The 18,252-nt window shown below is 38.0% G+C and overlaps 1 protein-coding gene across 3 annotated transcripts in view; it reads right to left on the reverse strand.

The window, feature by feature from the left end:
• TOX (thymocyte selection associated high mobility group box) overlaps positions 1-18,252 on the reverse strand; it is a 218,933-nt gene that overhangs the window by 26,912 nt on the left and 173,769 nt on the right. For 2 of the 3 annotated variants that reach the window (XM_032126114.1, XM_032126105.1), the window contains exons 4-5: positions 16,895-17,173; positions 9,922-10,152 (exon numbers count right to left, since the gene is read on the reverse strand). In XM_032126114.1, the coding sequence (XP_031982005.1) occupies positions 9,922-10,152; positions 16,895-17,173 (510 nt within the window). The remainder of the gene's footprint in view (positions 1-9,921; positions 10,153-16,894; positions 17,174-18,252) is intronic. The other variant, XM_032126122.1, reaches the window with a different exon arrangement.

An 18,252-nucleotide genomic window follows, 5' to 3' on the forward strand; every position in this document is an offset into this window, starting at 1 on the left:
GAGTGTACACACAGAGGACAATACAGTTGCAGACTACAAAGGGAGAGTGGTAATTTCAGGCTGGAAGGATCCAGCACAACACCATTTTGATAAAGAATGTAGTCATGAAACAATTTTTTGTTTCACAAGGGCTTTGCTTTCAGACACAGAACAAACCTCACACACAGGCTGGCAAAACTCAGAGGCTGCCTAAAAGGATTAAAGATTTTGCTTCCCAGGGGAAGCAGAAGATCATAATGGAAACAGAGAAGTCTTAGGCTTCTAAAACTGTAACTATAAAGACAGAGAGGGAAAAAGATGGGTTTTAGCTGTGCAACTGTATCTTTGCACCCTTGTAATTTCTCCAGATTAAGATAAATATGTAGTGTTTGCTGATCTCCTATTGTTCTGCAAAGAAAAAAAAAAAGGTAGCGATTTGCTTCTTAAGTTGTAGTCGTTTGTGATTATTAGGGGAATTACTATTTGTTTTGAAAACAAATAAGAAATTAGTCAGCAGTCTGTTCCTGGCTGCTAAAATGAATTCAGCTTGACCTACAGAACAAAGACTAAGTTATACTGCTTTGTATATTGCGATGCCTCTGCATCATTCTGATAGCCAACTTAAAAAACAGAGCCAAACAAAGAATTTTACACAGAATAATGTTCTTCAAAAGATCATGTATCCACTGCTTCCACATTGGGTTTTATTTTGCATAGCACAAATACAAAAAATAGACACTCCTGCTGTGCTCTTACAGTCACAGCATAATTGAAAAAGTCCTCTGGGACCCGACTTTTCCTGCAAATAGTCACACTGCACAAGGTTAACTCAATAATATGAAGATAACAACAATTCTGCAAATCTCCATCTAAAACATCACTACTTCATAGGAACACCATCAGACAGTTATTTAATTATTTCCTACCTATGTATCTACCATGTCTAGTGTATGCACTGCCTTGCCCTCTTCTCTTGAATCTTTTGGTGAATGAATAATAATCACATGAACACCTTGTCTTCCCGGGCACTATAAACTTTAACAATTTAACAGAAAGTCATTATAGTAAAAAAGTCCTTACTGGGTGGGGAAAAGTTTTAGATGACCCCAGACTGCTTTGATTTTTGCATTGGCAAGAATGGTCTCTGCAGGCTGGCTTGTCTGGAGGGTGATCAGCTCACCCCACTTTGTCCCTGGAAAAGCTTGGGTGTGTCCTCTGAGGACAACAGTTTGAGCCCTCCCTGTCTACGTGCACTGTCCTTCTAAAGGTGCCCACTGCTTAGGTCAAGGCCTACAATACAAGTAGGCTTATGATCCTCATGCTGGTTGTGGAAATTCTGATTGGTCATGGCCTAGACTAAAAATTAGGGTAAGTTCTGTCTGTCTAGGACAGAGTAAACACTTGGCAACATAAATAGCAACAGGGTCTGGTCTGGCCATCAATATTTTTATCTGAAGGCACATGAATATGGTCCTGGCAGTGGTACCAATTCACTGGCTTTGTGCTGGCCTGGACTTGCACTGGGGGCTTATGAAGGCAGGGCAAGTGGGGAGGGAGTGTCTCCAGCATTTGCAGCCGTACCTCAAGCAGGTATGAGCAAGTCAGCTGTTCCTCCCAAACTCTTTTTTTTTTTTTTCTGCAGCTGTGAGGAAGTTTTAGCCCTCAGGCTTAAATAGTTTTGTGTTGTTGTAAGTATAAGAGTTGCATCCTTGCAGCACTTTTGGGGAGGAAAATGTCTTGTGTCATCATTCAAGTGTGCTCTAGAAAATAGCTGAAGCTCTTTCGAGCTTCATGCTTAAGACAGTGCCAAATTATAAAACACATCATATCCAATAATACAATTAACACTTTCCCACTATCATGAAGCAGGGTTCTGTTCTGTTGCTTATCTATACTGTATAGTGGGAATATTTAGTTTTAGTTATAGCATCTTAGAAATCTCCTATAAGGTCATTTTTCTGTCCTTTGTCAAGCAAGAAACAATTATTAAATAAGTAACTTGACAGGAACATATAGTTATGGAGTTAAGTACTTTCCATCTTGCTTTAATTCATTTAACATGGTAATTGAACATCAACTGATTGTCACTCAGGCAGCAAAGGCCCATTCTGATTCAGCAGCATATTTGTTTCCTTACACAGTATTTTATTTTCTACATTGTCCCAATTGCAGAAAAATTAATGTTGGCAGAAAAAAACATCATTTTGCATATGCAGGGTGGGTCAGTTTAATTTATTCTTTTTCTCTTCATTTCTCTTCAGCATCTTATAGAAACCCCAGAACACCAAGACTACCGTCTATAAGTGGAACTTGCTGGCATTATTTTCCTACTGTGCTTCACACACACAAGTGTAGACAGCATAATACACAGGTCCTTATTTAATTGCACTTCTAAGGTAGCTTCAAGTTCCCTTACACTCTTTAGCAAAGCATGCAAAAAGGAGTGAGTATGAAACCCTACTTTGTGCATAAAAATGTATAACATAGAACTTGAATTAGGCCACCAGGGAAAACGAATGCGCTGAGCTCACAGGCTGGTACCAGCCCCCAGGCCATTGGACCAGCAACCCTTAGCTCAGGTTTTCCTGGGCTGACCATACATGTGGGCCGCCAGAGCTGCAATGCAGCCTACAGCAAGGACTGAACTCTTGTGTGATAACACACACAGCCTTAAACTGAATGCACCAAAGTTCCACTTGGAGATAGAGGGGTGGTGAGTTATAGGACAACCACTCACAAATACTAGATTCACCAAATTAAAACCACAGTAGAACTTAAGCACTTCTGCATTATGCTGCCAAATTCTGGTCATGTTTTGCTTTATGTATTTTAACTGCTGTTTAATTCTTGTCTTTTTGGATCGTAAATTCCTTGAGGCAGGCTTTATGTCTCCTGTGCTTTCCTATGTGTTCCATAATATGAAGTTCATTACTGATATATATATATAGCTGAAATATACCTGTAATGCCTTAAGCCAGGTTTTTGTTCTAGTTAGCCATTTCTTCACAATGAACTTCCTCTCGGTTTGCTTGTGGCAGATTACCAACACATCACAACACACTAGGCATCAGGATTACTACCCTGTCACTTGTGGCTTGCGCCCTTATTGCCCGAGGGGAACAGATATCCCTTCCCCAAGTCATCACAAGAGCCAAAACAGGCACTCAAATGTCTGCAACCATGTCCTAAGTTTTGAGTGCTAGTGGAAAACTATTGCTTGTGACTACAGTCCCCTTTGATATTAGAGATGATGCTAGCCTTGAAGACAGCAAACTAAGCTGACTGATGATTTTAAGAGAAAAAGAGACTTTCAGAATCTGTGTTTCGTGGAAGTCTGCAAAAGCTCTGTGTCTCCTAGCTAACAAAGCAGATTACAAAGATCCATGCTACTTCCCTGGCTTTGCCTAAATAGATGGTATGAGGATGACAAAGAAAGGGAAGTTTTCTGTTCATCTTGTAGATATCTCCTTAGAGCTGACACTTGCAAGCAAGTTATATTTGTCTTTTTAAAATGATGTAAAAGTGCCCATATTTGTTTCGGTGGAAGTGTTCTGGAAGCCCCACAAAACAGTATATGCAAAAGTAATAAATCAAAAAGCAGCATGACTGATTTTGTATTCTTGGTCTCTGCAGTGTTATATCCCATGGGAGTGTCATTTTCACGGGCTACAGCTACAGGAATGTCATCTGATAAAATACAGTAGGCTCCAATCCAGAATTAAATTCCACATTCAGATTGCCATTCCTAGCCCTAAATACATTGGCTCATAGAGAAAATTCGTACTTTTTTCCAACTGGGAAACCTATCTAGTTTTAATCTCCTGATTTTGCATCAAAGGCACCTAGAGCTTCACACAGTCATCTAAAATATGGAGAAAGATATTCCCACAGCAGTCAGAAAAAAAATCCTCAGAACTGCCTAATGGACATTGAAATATTTTACCATTTGATTTTTAATCTAAGTACATACAGTAAGAGGCCCAGGGCTAGCTGTATGGCTCAGTAGTCTCTTTGACTGTAGAGCATGGAAAAGATAGTGATGACATATTAGGGGCTTGGAGGAAAGAATTCAGTCTCTGGCATGTGAGGGAAAGATCACAGGCCAAATTCAGCTCTAGCACAAACAGTGAGACTCTATGGAGAACACTGGAAATCGCAGCCATTTGTGCCAGGCCTAAATTTGACCTTATAGTCTTGATGTTATGACCCAGCTGCTTCCAAGAACAATAAGAAGGTGAAGTGGACTTAAAGTCAACATTTCATAACTCGGTGGCCTTGTGCAATATTTCTCTAGGAGCTGTGTTTGTTGTGTGCTGCAAACGGATGTTAGAAATCCACCCTGGACAGCGGGTGTCTGATGTTCTCTGTGACTTCAGTGTTCCCAGAGGGCCTGATACTTCTCCCCTCTGAAGTCAATGGAAGTTAAGGGGTTCAAGGACTGGCCATATAGAAGCCAGGGTTATAGAAAAACCTGAAGATATAAATTTATATATACGTACATATATGTGCATAGACATGTGTTGTATCCGTGCTCAGTGTGTGCCTATTATTGGCCCATTTGTGTTCCAGCTCATTAAGCCCAGATACTTTCAGAGGAAGGGAGAAGGAGAACATACCAAGATGAGGATCAGTTGTTTTGAAATCTTGACACTCCAATCTAGACCTTCAAAGGGTAGAGATGCAATTTCAATATAGAAATTTGTGAAGAAAAACAGTGCATCTCCCAAACATGCCTAAGATGCAACACTGGTAAAATCAACTTTGCTGGTGCAGGTATCTGGGAGGAGAAATGTAAGATTGCTCTCTGTTGTGCCTATTCCTGAATCCACCTTGCTTATAATTCACTTTGGCAGTGTGCACACACAGATGTGCCTTCTCTTCCTATTCTCATTTACAAAAATAAAACAAAGCTAAACCTTGTGTGGTTGTTTATCTACTAAACTGAAAGCACATTCTCATTCTCTTACAAGCGTGTTAGTTATTCCTTGGAGATTGCTTCATTAGCATGGAGCAAGTAAGGGTTTTTAAAGGGAGAATAAGAGATAGATAAACAAATGTCTACGAGTATTTGAGCATATATAAGGGAAGAAACTGAAAATTGATTTCAAGATGCTACTGACTACCTTGACCTCATGGTCTGCACATCTTCTGATGTTTCAGCAGCCAGTCCCCTGAACTGTCTGACATCCTGACACCAGGCACCCCACATGCATGGCAATGCAATGGGGACATGATGGCTCTTCCAGCCATGGGATGGATGATCTCATTTGTCATGTCAAGGGATGGGATGCCATAGCACCCTGGGAGGGAGGATATAGGTTAGGTTTTCCCAGAGGCCAGGCAGAGTCAAGACCTGTTGAAACACTGATCTTGGATCCACTTTGATCTGACTTGTGGTGCCTCACATCATGAGAGAAGCTGTGGAGATATGAAGTATTGGCCAGAATTACTTGTAAACCCCCTGCTGATCTAGCTGATTCATTCCAGCAGTGGATAATGTACTGCTCTGTCTAAAACTTCCCTGTGGTCAAAAGAGAAACTTATAAAGCATGCTTTGTTATTTTTCGTGCCCAAATCAGTCTGGGTTATTTTTAGAGATAAAATAAAAACTCCTGAAAGCTTGTGAGTTCTAGTGAAAATGGTAACAGTGGCACAAATATTGACGCTAATGCACAGGGACTTTGTTTTATGTAAGTATTGGTAACATACAAGCCAAGTTCCATCAGATGTTAAAGAATAAACTGCAGCTTTTATCTAGTGGGTCTTTGAGCACCAATGAGGAGTAAATGATTTGATTTTGTGAGCTCAGAGGATTTGTCAGCTGCCTCATATGTATAATTCTGGCTTTTCATATTCCTGCTGCTTCTAATTTACCAGGACAGGCTCATAATTGAAGCAAATTAACTATTTACACTTGCCACTTCTACCAGGGGAAGAGGACACATCAGCAGGAAAGAATGAGTGGGAAATTAAATTCTTCCCACTTGTGTCAGATCTGCCCTTATATAAACACATTAACAGTAATTTCATGAGGCGTCAACCATAGGAATAAATACTGAGGGATAAAATAATGAGGTGTTGCTATTGAGCTGAACTGCTGCAGCTAATATTACTGTCTATGAATTATGCAGCCTGAAAGAAATCATCTGTCACAGCACTCAAACAGTCGTTCCACCTGCTTCTTCTGATTGTTAAGTTGGGGTGCCTGAGGTGAATCTCTCCTTCTCCCAGATGTAAGACCAGCGCAACGTTGAAGTAAACACACAGGAACACATAAACACACACAAGTATGCACACTAAGCTGTTCATAGGAGGCCAAATTAACTCCTACTAGAATTCCAGTTAAGTCACTGAAGTTACACCAGAGATTAATTTTGTTGAATGTTGAGTAGACATTCAATTCCATTTTTAGAATAACAGAACATTTATTAAGGTCTTTGGCTGAAGTTTTAAAGTTATACTAATGTAAACAAGAACATTTTGTTTGTAATTTGCCACATCTATTACAGCTTTACTAGGACTCCAATTAGAAACTTAAGGTTCATTTAGTACATGCACATCTGGTACTGATTTAAAATTACTTTCCTTTTTCATCTAAGGACAGAAAATGACCTAAATAGCCTTTTTACCTGGTTTAAAACAGTGTTCTGTCTGAAAGCCAGAGACTCAACCATTTAGCATGCTGAACTTTCTTTCCTCGAGGCTGTTTATCTCCCCTTTGCAGTAAAAAAGTGTGCAAAGGGCAAAGATGTACATAGATAAGCTGTAGAAATGAGATGCACAGAAGTATAGTACTAAGGAGAAAATAGTGTTTGTGATCATAAGAGAGGAACTGAAACAGTCACTGAAAAAAAATAGCCCTGTGAGATGGCTACAGCATTGAGGAGAATGTACCTCAACATACTACTGCTACAGCTGCCTACCATTCACAGATTTATTAATCTGAACAATTGTAGAAAGCATTTACAACGAAAAATGAAGGAAAATGCACAGTGCCTGCTTCTGATCATGTATAATTATTGTACTCTATTCAGAACTTGAGAAGTCCATGACAAAGTCCACCATGACCACTAAACTCCCTTTAACTTCTAGACTCCTCTGTGTAGGTAGATTTGGACAAAAAAAACCACAGTCACACACCACCATTGTTTGAAACCGGACCTTTTACACACAGAAATTAATGTGACTCAAAAATGCAAATGTCTTCTTTAATCTAATAAATTGCAAGTAAGAGTATCAGAGTGCAATCCATTTAAAAGCATAACCCTCCCCTAACTTCAGTAAGGCACCCACCATCAGCTAGTTCATAATAACATTTCCTTTTTTTGTCATTCAAATCCTATTTTCTCAAACACCACTTTCCTAGCTCTTCACAGTTTAAAAAACATAAAATGTGGTTATTGCACAAAGCTTTTCAAGCTACAGTCTAATATGTCAGGTTATCAAAATTTTGTTGCAAAGGCTGGGACATACATATACTGCCCTTAGGTCATTATTGTACTGAGTTTCTATACTTTTATTTATTCTGTGGTCAATCTTCAGGAATAAACAAGAATTCTATGCATTTCAGAAAAAAATGGCTCAGATCATAGGAACAAAGAAGATTTCATTTTAGCATGAAAACATGAGCCTATTCTTCTTTCTCAATAGCTGCATTATGTTCTACTTTCTGATTCATTTATATTTACTATTTAAATAGTAAAAGGAGTTCCAATTCAGGAAACATAATTTGGAAACATACTTCTATTTAAATTCCAGAATAAGCATTAGCTTCCAAAACATAAGCTAGAAGCTTTATGATAATTGAATCCTTTTCAGCAAGTATAATTCATCAATAAAGTAGTCCTCTAATGATGATATTGTTTATTTATTTAACTATTTTTGAATTTCTGAAAATTCTTCAATGCCAAATACCAAATGCTACATTAATCATTTGTATTTTTAGAGTCCAATTTTCCTACCAGAGACATAGGTTTCATAACAGTTACTAATGCTCTGGATCAGAAAAATTAGGCCTTTAAAATACAGACTATCTAGTCAGTTAAGATGTCTTGTAATCATGACTTTGTGCTATTAGATTCCTAACAGAATAAAAAATGAGTTTAAATTTATTCTGCAAAATAGCATTGCCAATTTTATTTTTTTAAAATGAGGACTATCTTTTATTATTTTTGTACAGTGCTAGATTAGAAGGGGTTTGGCCCTGGAGTTTTAAAAATGTGCTTAATAGATGATAATGAATAGGCAAAATGAGTCAAAAAGCAACAAAGATATGCTAGCCCAAACTTTTGAAAAAATTGGCTGAAAAAACATAGTTGCAGCCATTTTTACATAGATATGTCATGAGGATCCCATAACACATCATTCTGCTGTGTTTCAACTTAAATTAACAACAACAGAGATAAGGAAGATAAATTTTGTTCTGCTCTTACAGCATAGGACTTACACAATTTTTGCTCTCAACCATGAATAGAAAATCAAAGTTAAAGTTGGAAATTCAGGTTTTCGTGCACTTTTCTTACACATTTCTGCGGAAAGGCTTTAATATTTTGGTGGTAGCGCACACATGACAAGCTCCAAGGAGATGTGCATTTTAGAGTCTTTTAGGTTGGCCTTTGCTGGGCATATTAAAAAAGGGAAAAGAAAGAGACAACACAACAAAATAACTCTAATGTGCCAGTCCAAGTGACCTTTCCGTTCCCTGTGTTCAGAAAATTACCTTTCCTCCAGCTAAACTTTCCAAATGCTGGCCTTATTCAATGGTGGATACTAGATAACAAAACGTTTTTTTTGTTTTTGTTAGTCAGTGAGTGCCAAATCTTGATTCTTTTTACACTGGTATCTTTAACGAGGATCTAAATGTACCTACACCACCCAATTATCAGCAAAGTAACCCTTTTTTTTTCAAGCCTAAATAATTGTACATACCAAAAAATCATAAAAAAATTTTCTTTAATTCTTAGGTTTTTAACTGTATTTTTGTAATAACAGTGTATGAATGAATGAGATTCAGTTTAGTCCCAGCTCTTTTTCACTCTCTGTGCTAACATCAACCCCAGTCCAGGCCTCCTGCAGACAATATATCTCTCCCCTAACCTATCCTTTCCTTCCCTATCTGTTGCTTTCTTAAAGTTCCTATTTCTTTATCAATCTAATCCATTCTGTTGGCACTTAGTAAAAATGCAACCAGTAACAACAGAAAAGCAATGGTATGGTACAGTGAGGATGAATGGTATTTGCCAGCTGTCACCACTTAAATGTGATGAGCTTTCAGAGTTGCCCACTTTTACACAGCTTTGACTGACTTGGAAGGATTTCTGCCAAGTGTCAGGTCTAGCTCTGCTGGCCTCATTACAGAACCAAGGCCTTTCCATGGAAGATGGAAGTAACCTCGGGAAGTGATTTCCACAGCCCACATATATGCTAGAGGATGCCCTTTGCTAGTGTTCACCCTAGGTCTCTTTGGGTCAACACATCACTAATGTCTTTCATAAAAGCCAGGTGATTTGGGAGCATGTGTGAGCCCAGCTCCCCTTCTGGCATCATGGGATCATGGGGAAGGGAAACATCTGCAAGTGGGAGCTCAGATATATGTCAGGTCACATGCACAGATATAAGCTTTGGAAGCAAGGTCCTCTTACACGACAGTTTCACATACAGGGCAATGACATTGTAAAATCCTAGGCCCACCAATTTCAGCATAAAACATCCCTAAATATAATCTTAAAACTTGTGTCACATCCCAAAACAAGGCAAATTCTCTTAGTGGTTTCATACAGATGAAATAAAACAATTCTGTCCTTATCTCAGCATCTTTAAGTTATATTCCTGAGATGGCACATATTCAATTTTCATCCTGGCAAACAAAAGAAGCTACCTACAGTGCTCAGATGACCCTGACTTTCCTGAAAAAAAGCCTCTGAGCTACAGCACATATTGTACCTGTTTTTGTTCTTCTCCTAAGCCGTCCCACATTGAAGCTACAATTTTAGAGACTTCACCAAAAGTAGCATTGGGGTTTTGGCCCTTGATGGCTGCTTGAGTGTCTCGAAAGAATAATGCATAGGCAGACACAGGCTTCTGTGGCTCATTTGGGTCCTTCTTCTTCTTCTTTTTGGGAGTTTTGGGTTTCTTTCCTATATCTGAAGCAGGTCTTTTCTCGCCACCGTTGACCTGTAATATAAAATTAGGAAAGTACTATAAAAAAAAGCCAGTTACAGCCTCCAACCACTGTTACAGCCTCTGTGATGCAAAAATTATGGATTTTGTATGCAGAAATGGAATTTTTGTTGTTATCTTTGATAATCCACATGTTGACACTATCTGCATTAGTCACATGTAGAAAATTCACTATAAGTATTTCAGATGATGCTATTTTTTCCCTTAAGTACTTTATATTTCTCTTTAATATAATTGCTATAATCTCTGTAGTTCATTTGGTCAACTTTTCACCTTTTCTAAGTTTTATTGCTAGTGGCTATGACATGAAAATAATGAGAAAATTCAAATTAAATTAGTTTTTCTATAGCCTGAGTATCACTTCAACAATATGAACCATCTGCAGACAGAAGACACACTGTCATTTCTACCTTTTTCTTGTTCTCATCCTTCCCTAGAATGACCCCAGACTACTGTTCAAATAAATCTCTTCTACAGCAGGTGGTACATCATCCAGGGACTTTGAAGAAAATCTGGTTGTGAATCAAGCAATTCAAGTTATAGACATTCCCCCCCACCTTCTAATAAAGTCTGAAGAAGAAAAGTTTTACCAGTATAGACAGTTTAGAGCCTTTTAAAGGATCAGTTTTGACCTATCTGGATTTAGCTGAGTTGTTTTTATATTTGGTCATGTAAAAGCAAATGTTTTAAGGAAAGGAATGGTATATGGAGGAAAGTTCATGTGCCTTATTCATGCACCACCTGAAAAAAACCCTGCACATGAGCATTTGTACAAACACCAAAGCACCCTATTTTCCTGTGAAGCTGGTGAAGGGTCTGGAGCACAAGACTTGTGAGGAGCAGCTGAGGCAACAGGGGTTGTTTAGCCTGGAGAAAGGGAGGCTCGGGCAACAACTCAGCACTCTCTACAACTACTGGAAAGAAGGTTGTAGCACGGTGAGCGTTGGTCTCTTGACCCAAGTTACAAGGCATAGAATGAGAAGAAACGGCCTAAAATTGCCCCTGGGGAAGTTTATATTGGATATTAGGAAAAATTTCTTCACCAAAGTGATTGTCAAGCATTAGAACATGCTGCCCAGGGAAGTGGTGGAGTCACTCTCCCTGGAGGCATTTAAAAGATGTGTAGATGTGTCTCCTGGGCACACGGTTTAGTGGTGAATTTGGAAGCATAAGGTTGACAGTTAGACTCGATGATCTTAAAGGTCTTTTCCAACCTAAATAATTCTAGGATTCTATGATTTACAAGCACATAAAGGGACAATGACCTGATTCTTCAACACATTGGAGCTCCATGGCAAAGTAGCTTTTCTTGATATGATCACTTAATTTACTGTAGCTGTAGAAATGGTGTGTGATCTTACAAGTGGGTTCAAAGGCTTTTCTCTTTTGTCAGCATGACCAAAGCACTGTGCATCATAAGCATTTTGAAATACGAGAAGATCAAGAGCATAAATGGGATGCTCTAGGCTAAGGATCTACTAGGCATGACTTCTTTCCCTTCCTTCTATTATTATTTTTTAATAATGCATATCAAGTGGCACAGGAGGATACAGGAACTGCATGAGGAAAATGGCTGGAAATCCTCGTTTTGAGAAAAATAACTTTTTTATTTTCCTATATGCCTCACTATGTGGTGTCCAACTGAACCCAGGTGACTACAGGGAACAATCTGGATCTCTGTGACTTACTAAAAACAGCAACAAAGTGATGACCACAACTTGAAAATGAAGTTGCTTGTTTTCTGAGCATTATGTTACAATAGTTGCAACTTTAATACAAAGTTAATAGACATGCAGCCTATTGCCAGCATTTGGAAAATACGGAAAAACAAAGGTGTGCTACCCATTATTAAGTTAATCAACTTTTTGTCTCTTGCTATTATTTAATTCTATGGGGTACACAAAACTAGCAGTAAAGTATAATTAACTAGGTCTCTCTAGCTAATTTGACAATATTAGTCTAAACTTTTCAGAAGTCCTGTGCAAACACCATGAGCAAGAAGACGTGGCAATAATTAGTTCTATAGTTAAAATTTTACCTGTGTGATTTGCAAACATTTTTCTCCTTTCAGTTTATTTCTGAACCAGTGAGACTTAAAAGTTTTCTGTATATTAGGATACCACACTACTTCAAGTACCCTTAAACTAGGTGATATACTACAGAAACTTGTGTAAGTGCCTTCTGGTAAGTTGCTCTGTGAACAGCTATAAACCTTATTCTCCAACCTTAATGATCAAGAGACTTCAAAAACCCACAGTTAAAAACAGAGTACTCACAGGGGAAATTCTGTTTGTCTTATATGAAAATAACAAAATAAAAAGAATACCAGAATTCCAGTACTAATAACCTCGCAAATGGCTGAGATGATAGCCTACCTTATGCTCCCATCAGTCTATCAGCTTCATAGACTCTACTTCTAACCACCAAAGCAGAGACAGATGGAAAATAAAATAAAAACCATATATATTCTGCTAGGCATAGACTTGTGCCTCAAAATCCCTGGAGGTGTAGTTAACTCATGGTAATCCACCTCCTGTCATGGCTTATTGCTTAATTATGGTGATGTATTTAACTTATTTATCACAAGAAAGCAATAATCTTTCACTTTAAAAAAGTGTACATTAACCATGTTGCACACATAATAGATCACAAGAATATCTAGTGCAGGATTTAAAACTATCAAGTAAGGCACATCGTTGATATCTAAATGTCCCTTGAGAACCTGGAAAATGTCTATAAGCATATTTAAAATAAACTGCAATAGTACCAAAGCCTTTAATGGAGCTAGGAGAGCTGTTTTATGCACACTATCTTGCAGTAATCGCTGTAGTTTAAAATAGATTTTAATCAAGCACCATCTGCATAATAGGCTGAACAGACAACACAGAATTCCACTTATAACTCCTATCATATAAAGTAAGTATTGTAAAACCTCTGCCACATAAGGAGAATATGCTGTAGCAGTTCTTTAGTAATTGTGTTTCTGTTATTTAATTCTTGCTACTTGCAGTCCTCTTGCTATCTTCCCTCTAAAATACATTATTTGAATTTCTCTCATAAGTGATATGCAAATGAACATGGAAGAAAACCCTCTTATCCATCTATGAAGAAATACTTATTTACAAACCAGTAATGCTTCCAGCAGCTCACAATTATGCTTGGCAATAATGAAGTACATGTTTAATGATCCAACAGTGTGAATTATGACAAGAATTACATAAATGCAATATTCCAGTGTTGAGGTGGTCAGAATAAGGCATGTGCTAAGTGGTGACTTTGTTTAGAATGCTTTTATAGGTACTTACAACTACTACTTCTTAAGTTCTCCCTTTTTTCTTCTTCTAACAATAGCCCCACATATGAGATTTAGAAGAATTAAGGGGCTTAGTGATGTGCGCCCCTTGCAGAGACAATACCCTTAGTCTGAAGCTACATTTCACATTTCCATGGTCTTAGCAGCTCTCTGAATGTATATCCAACCTTACAATTATGCTACAGTTGTCACTGATCTTATGGTCAAGCAGCCTCAGCTGTCCTGGTTTTAGAGCAACAGCATGAAGGGAAACTGAGCCCTCTATAATGCAGCTCCTTTCCCTTTCCTTGTGCAAGGACAGTTGAAGTCTGAACAGCCTATATGAAAGAGTCTTTATGAGAATGAGTATAGCCAAATAATATTTAGCAGCTGCTGCCATTAGTTCTGTGTATGTTGGATAAGGCTTATAACAATTTGAATATTTATCTTAGAGTGAACACCCAAGAAGCTCAGTACATGAACAACTACATCAGTTTGTAAAGTTAATACTGGAGTTTGGAATATATACATTGAGCTGAAATGGTAATTTCCTTCATGCATGGAAATCAGTGCTTCATGGGGCAACAATTGTAATTTTAGTCCAAACGTGTACATAAAGTACGTATTTTTTTATACCTTCCAGGCTCTTTCTATAAATTCATTTACATATGAACAAGATATTGAGATTTCTGGGTTTTTTTCTCTAGATAGAAATAGGTATAGTTTTTAGGGACCTTTCTACCAAATATGCTATGAAAAGACGAGTAGCTTCTCTTTCACACAATTCAGCTGGTATAAACTGAGGATGGTCACCTGACACTGAGGTGATTTTCCATTTGGAAAGGTACTTTGTCTTTTTGATCAATGTGGGTACACAGGCAAGCATCTTGTCTCACTGGTTAAACAGGGAGAACATCACTATTGCTATTAATGACATGGTGAGTTCAGAGGGAGTTGTTTTTTACGCAGTCCTCATGGCAGGAACATCTCTGACTCCATGAAGTAACCTCCAAAGCGACCCCATGACTGCAATATGTGCACTTCTGCTGAAGGATTGGCTAATGAGCTCTGGCCCTGGTCTATTAAGTAATACCACACATCTGCATGGTAGTTTATAAATCAAAGAGAAAAATCCAAATTTCTCAAAGTTGTGTTCCGTTAAAAGAAAGATGTTCTCATAAGAGGCAGAATAGCAGGTCTATCTGTTCCTGTCCCCATCCAATGCCTTCTTTCGCTGGGAAGAGGATTTCTGGAGTTAGAACTTTCACAGGCCCCTCCAAAGCAACTCTGATAAAATGTAATACTGTTGTATCTGGGGAGAAAGATCTCCACAGAAAACTGATTTATTTTGAGTATTCATATCTACTCACTGGCAGCTTCCAGAAAGAGCAATGTGACTAAGAGATACACATTGGAGAGGTTTAAATCTTGAAGTACAACAATACACTTTACTCCTCAGGCTGATTATTCAACTTCTCTTGTCTTTTAAAGAGGGAACTACAGAAGAACCATTGCATGGGATCAAGCTTGCCAGCCCACTGCCTGTCTCCAGTGGTGAGCAGCCTCAGGTGTTTTCATGAAGCCCTAAGAAATCCCACAGAAGGCAAGTACGGCATTATCTGCTCCCCATCAGGCTTGCTTAAACCATAGAGTTGGAGAAGAATTTAAATTAAATTTAATAAGGTTTATTAACCAAATGTAATAGCCTTTAAAACTTTTCTCTTAGCAGTGAAATTATAAATATAATTTTAAGGCAATGTATCTACTTTAGCACACTGGATTTAATTTTGTGTTGTGCATTGTGCCATTTGTCATCTTTTTCGGCTTAGACTGAGCAGGAGGGAATTTTAAAGAGCGTTTTCCAAAATAACATGGCTTGTTAAAAGTTGAACATTATATAAACTGGCTTTCACAAAGAAAGGAGAAAGTTTTACTTAGTCTGCAGTGCTTTGTATTTCTCTATTAAAAACATTAGCTTCAGATAATTACTGCTTGCTTGGAACCACAACCCTGCACTTTTGCTAGCACAAAGTGCTACAGTGAAAAAGTACATGAAAAATATAGGTTAAATAACTGAAATACTTGATAGAAGTAAAAAGAAAATCCTAATTATTTGAGTGGATATTTTCTCCAGAAGTTTAGAGCACCTTGAATACTTCCAGCAATGTAAAAATATTAGCAATGCAATAGGAGTAGCAAATAAATTATTCTGAAAAAGTAAAGGCTGCCTGGAATTATTTTTACATAGCTGTATTCTAAAGTCTCTCTCAATAAGGAAGTGCTCATTTAAAATATATGAATTATTCAGTAATTTTTAAAACCTAAAGTTTGTGAAATCGGGGGAATGTCCTGAAATAAAACTTTTGAATCAGAATTTATTCAAATTGTAGTAAAACATATGTCTCCAATTACATGATTATTTTATAGCTTGAGGCATGAAAAACAATATAATGTTAAAACAAATCAGACTTACATTTCTTGACTGGATTATACCTCCTCAGTGACTCACAATATCTTTTCTTCACATTCCTTGCAAGTCTGCAACTTTTCCCCACCAGACGTGGCTGTGGTACAGACTACAGTGCACGTGGCACACACTGCACTGCAGGAGTGCTCTAACAGGACTGGTATTTTCTAGTGACCACAAAAGAGAGCTATGGAGGCTCTCAGTTTCAATATGCTATATTCCTGGTTTAAGGGATGACATAGTACAAAGTCCCAATCTTCCTGTGTCTCAGCTTTTCTGTCTGCAAAATTAAGATAATAGACTTGTGTATTTTTGGGAGGTTTTCAGGATTTTGGGAGATTTGGGAGATTTTTGTATGCAAAACCTGCTATACAGATTGACATTTATCCTTTAAAGAAATTTATTATGTAAATTATTCTTATCACTTCATTCCTGTACTGACATTAAAATGAAGCTTAAACATGTCATGATGAAGTGTCAGCACCTCCCAAAAGCATGAATGCATACAGGGTCTTCCAGATTTTCAAGGTAAGGTTTTTAAAGTTAATAGGATCTTTCTGTTCTGGTTGCTATGATGTTCTGTTTACTCATCCTGTGACCAAGCAGCAAAGACTAGCATATTGCACAGACTGTTCATACTTTTTATAGCAGTAACTTGATCTTTAACTGGGAACAAACATCCCTGCTATGCAAGTGAGAAAACTCAATCCTTATATTAAAGCCCTAAAGGAATGACTATCCTTTCGATGTTTAACAGTATTCCAGTTTGCTCTCACAAAGAGGAATGATGTAATTTACTCAAGCTGCCTGAAGAATTGCCTGGAGATTGTAAGTTCTGTATTCATAATCCTTTATTCACTTCAGTGAACCACCAATCATGTATAAAGTATCACCTTAATAACTGTGGCCATATCATTCATTTAGCAGGTCCTAAAAATATCCACCATTTACATAGTAATCCTAGCATCTAAGCCTACCTTAGAGCTATCTTCTCCTTCATCTTCATGGACTGAACTGGATGGTGAAGGAGTTGCAGATTTGCTTCCAGGTGGAGAGGGCGAGTTGTGAGGAACACTGTTTCCACCCATATTCAAACCAAGCTGTGCACTGAGCTGGGACTGGTTAATAGTAGTCAGCTGCCCGTGCTGCATCATTCCTGGCTGCCTAATATCTGCAGGTTGAACCCTTGGCCTCATGGTTGCCATCTGAGGATGGGAACTATACTGGGCTCCTTCTGTATTCCGTAAATCTTGCATCTACAAGAGGAAAAAAACTGTATTAAGCATATCACTAATAAAGTGTTCTGTTCCTTTAGACCTCGGTTGGCCTGATTGGCTATATAAGGCTTAAAGGAAATGGCAAGTACTTAAATAAACATGTATATACTGAAAATAAACATAGTAAGGATATGATTGACATTTGCATAACACTGACTGTTATAAAGAATTCAGGCTCTAGCGTCAGCCTTTGGAAATAGCAAAAAAAGGAATGAAAGCTTGGGTTTTTTTTTTATAGGGGGAACAAAAGGGTGCTGCTTTCTGTAACTGTGTGTAGAGTATTTCTGAAATGCTAACAAACAGGAATAAGTTTGCACTCTGAAGTTCAGACCTAGACCAGAACATGAACATCCTCAAAATTCAACAGTTTCCAGATCCTGCTGTTTTAACTTAGGAGTTTTGTGGTTTTGAGTTGTGAATTTTGGAGCTGCTGGGAGTTTTCAGAGTCTGAACATCTAGTATTAGGTCCAAATCTATTTTACCTGGTGCTGCCCAGTCAGACATTGGACTTTTTAGGATTCAGACCATTGACAAGAAGGATGCATTGATAGACTGATTAAATGATTTCTGAGTCGATTTACTGCTAAGACATATATGAATGGAAAGCTCAGAAATCGCAGGATTGACAAATGAATCCATTGTGCTATGTGGGTCACTGCTTCTTAGCATTAACGAGACATACTATTTTAATGCAAGCAACAGATTCAGTCTCTGTAAGGATAAGAATTAAAAGCACTGGAGGATGAAACTCCTTTCTTGTCCAGAGGTCAAATGCACCATACACACAGACCTCAGCAGATTGCCTGTAACATCTTTTCAGTATACTCACACAGAAACACGACAGATAGCAAAGAGTATCAGAGAGGAGCTCTGATTTAAGCTAAGGTGTTCTGTGGGTGATTTAAAATTGAAGTATCAATTCAGAGCTGAAGTGAAATAGATACGGTTGTCTTTCTGTGCATCAGGCAAACATGTATGTATGTATAAAGTAGAATCTGACAGGAGCTACCATTGTGTAAGTTCCATTATGATAAGGACATGTGCTAGTGGCTCAGTAT

This window comes from Corvus moneduloides, chromosome 1 (assembly GCF_009650955.1).
Source record: "Corvus moneduloides isolate bCorMon1 chromosome 1, bCorMon1.pri, whole genome shotgun sequence".
Lineage (NCBI taxonomy): Eukaryota > Metazoa > Chordata > Aves > Passeriformes > Corvidae > Corvus > Corvus moneduloides.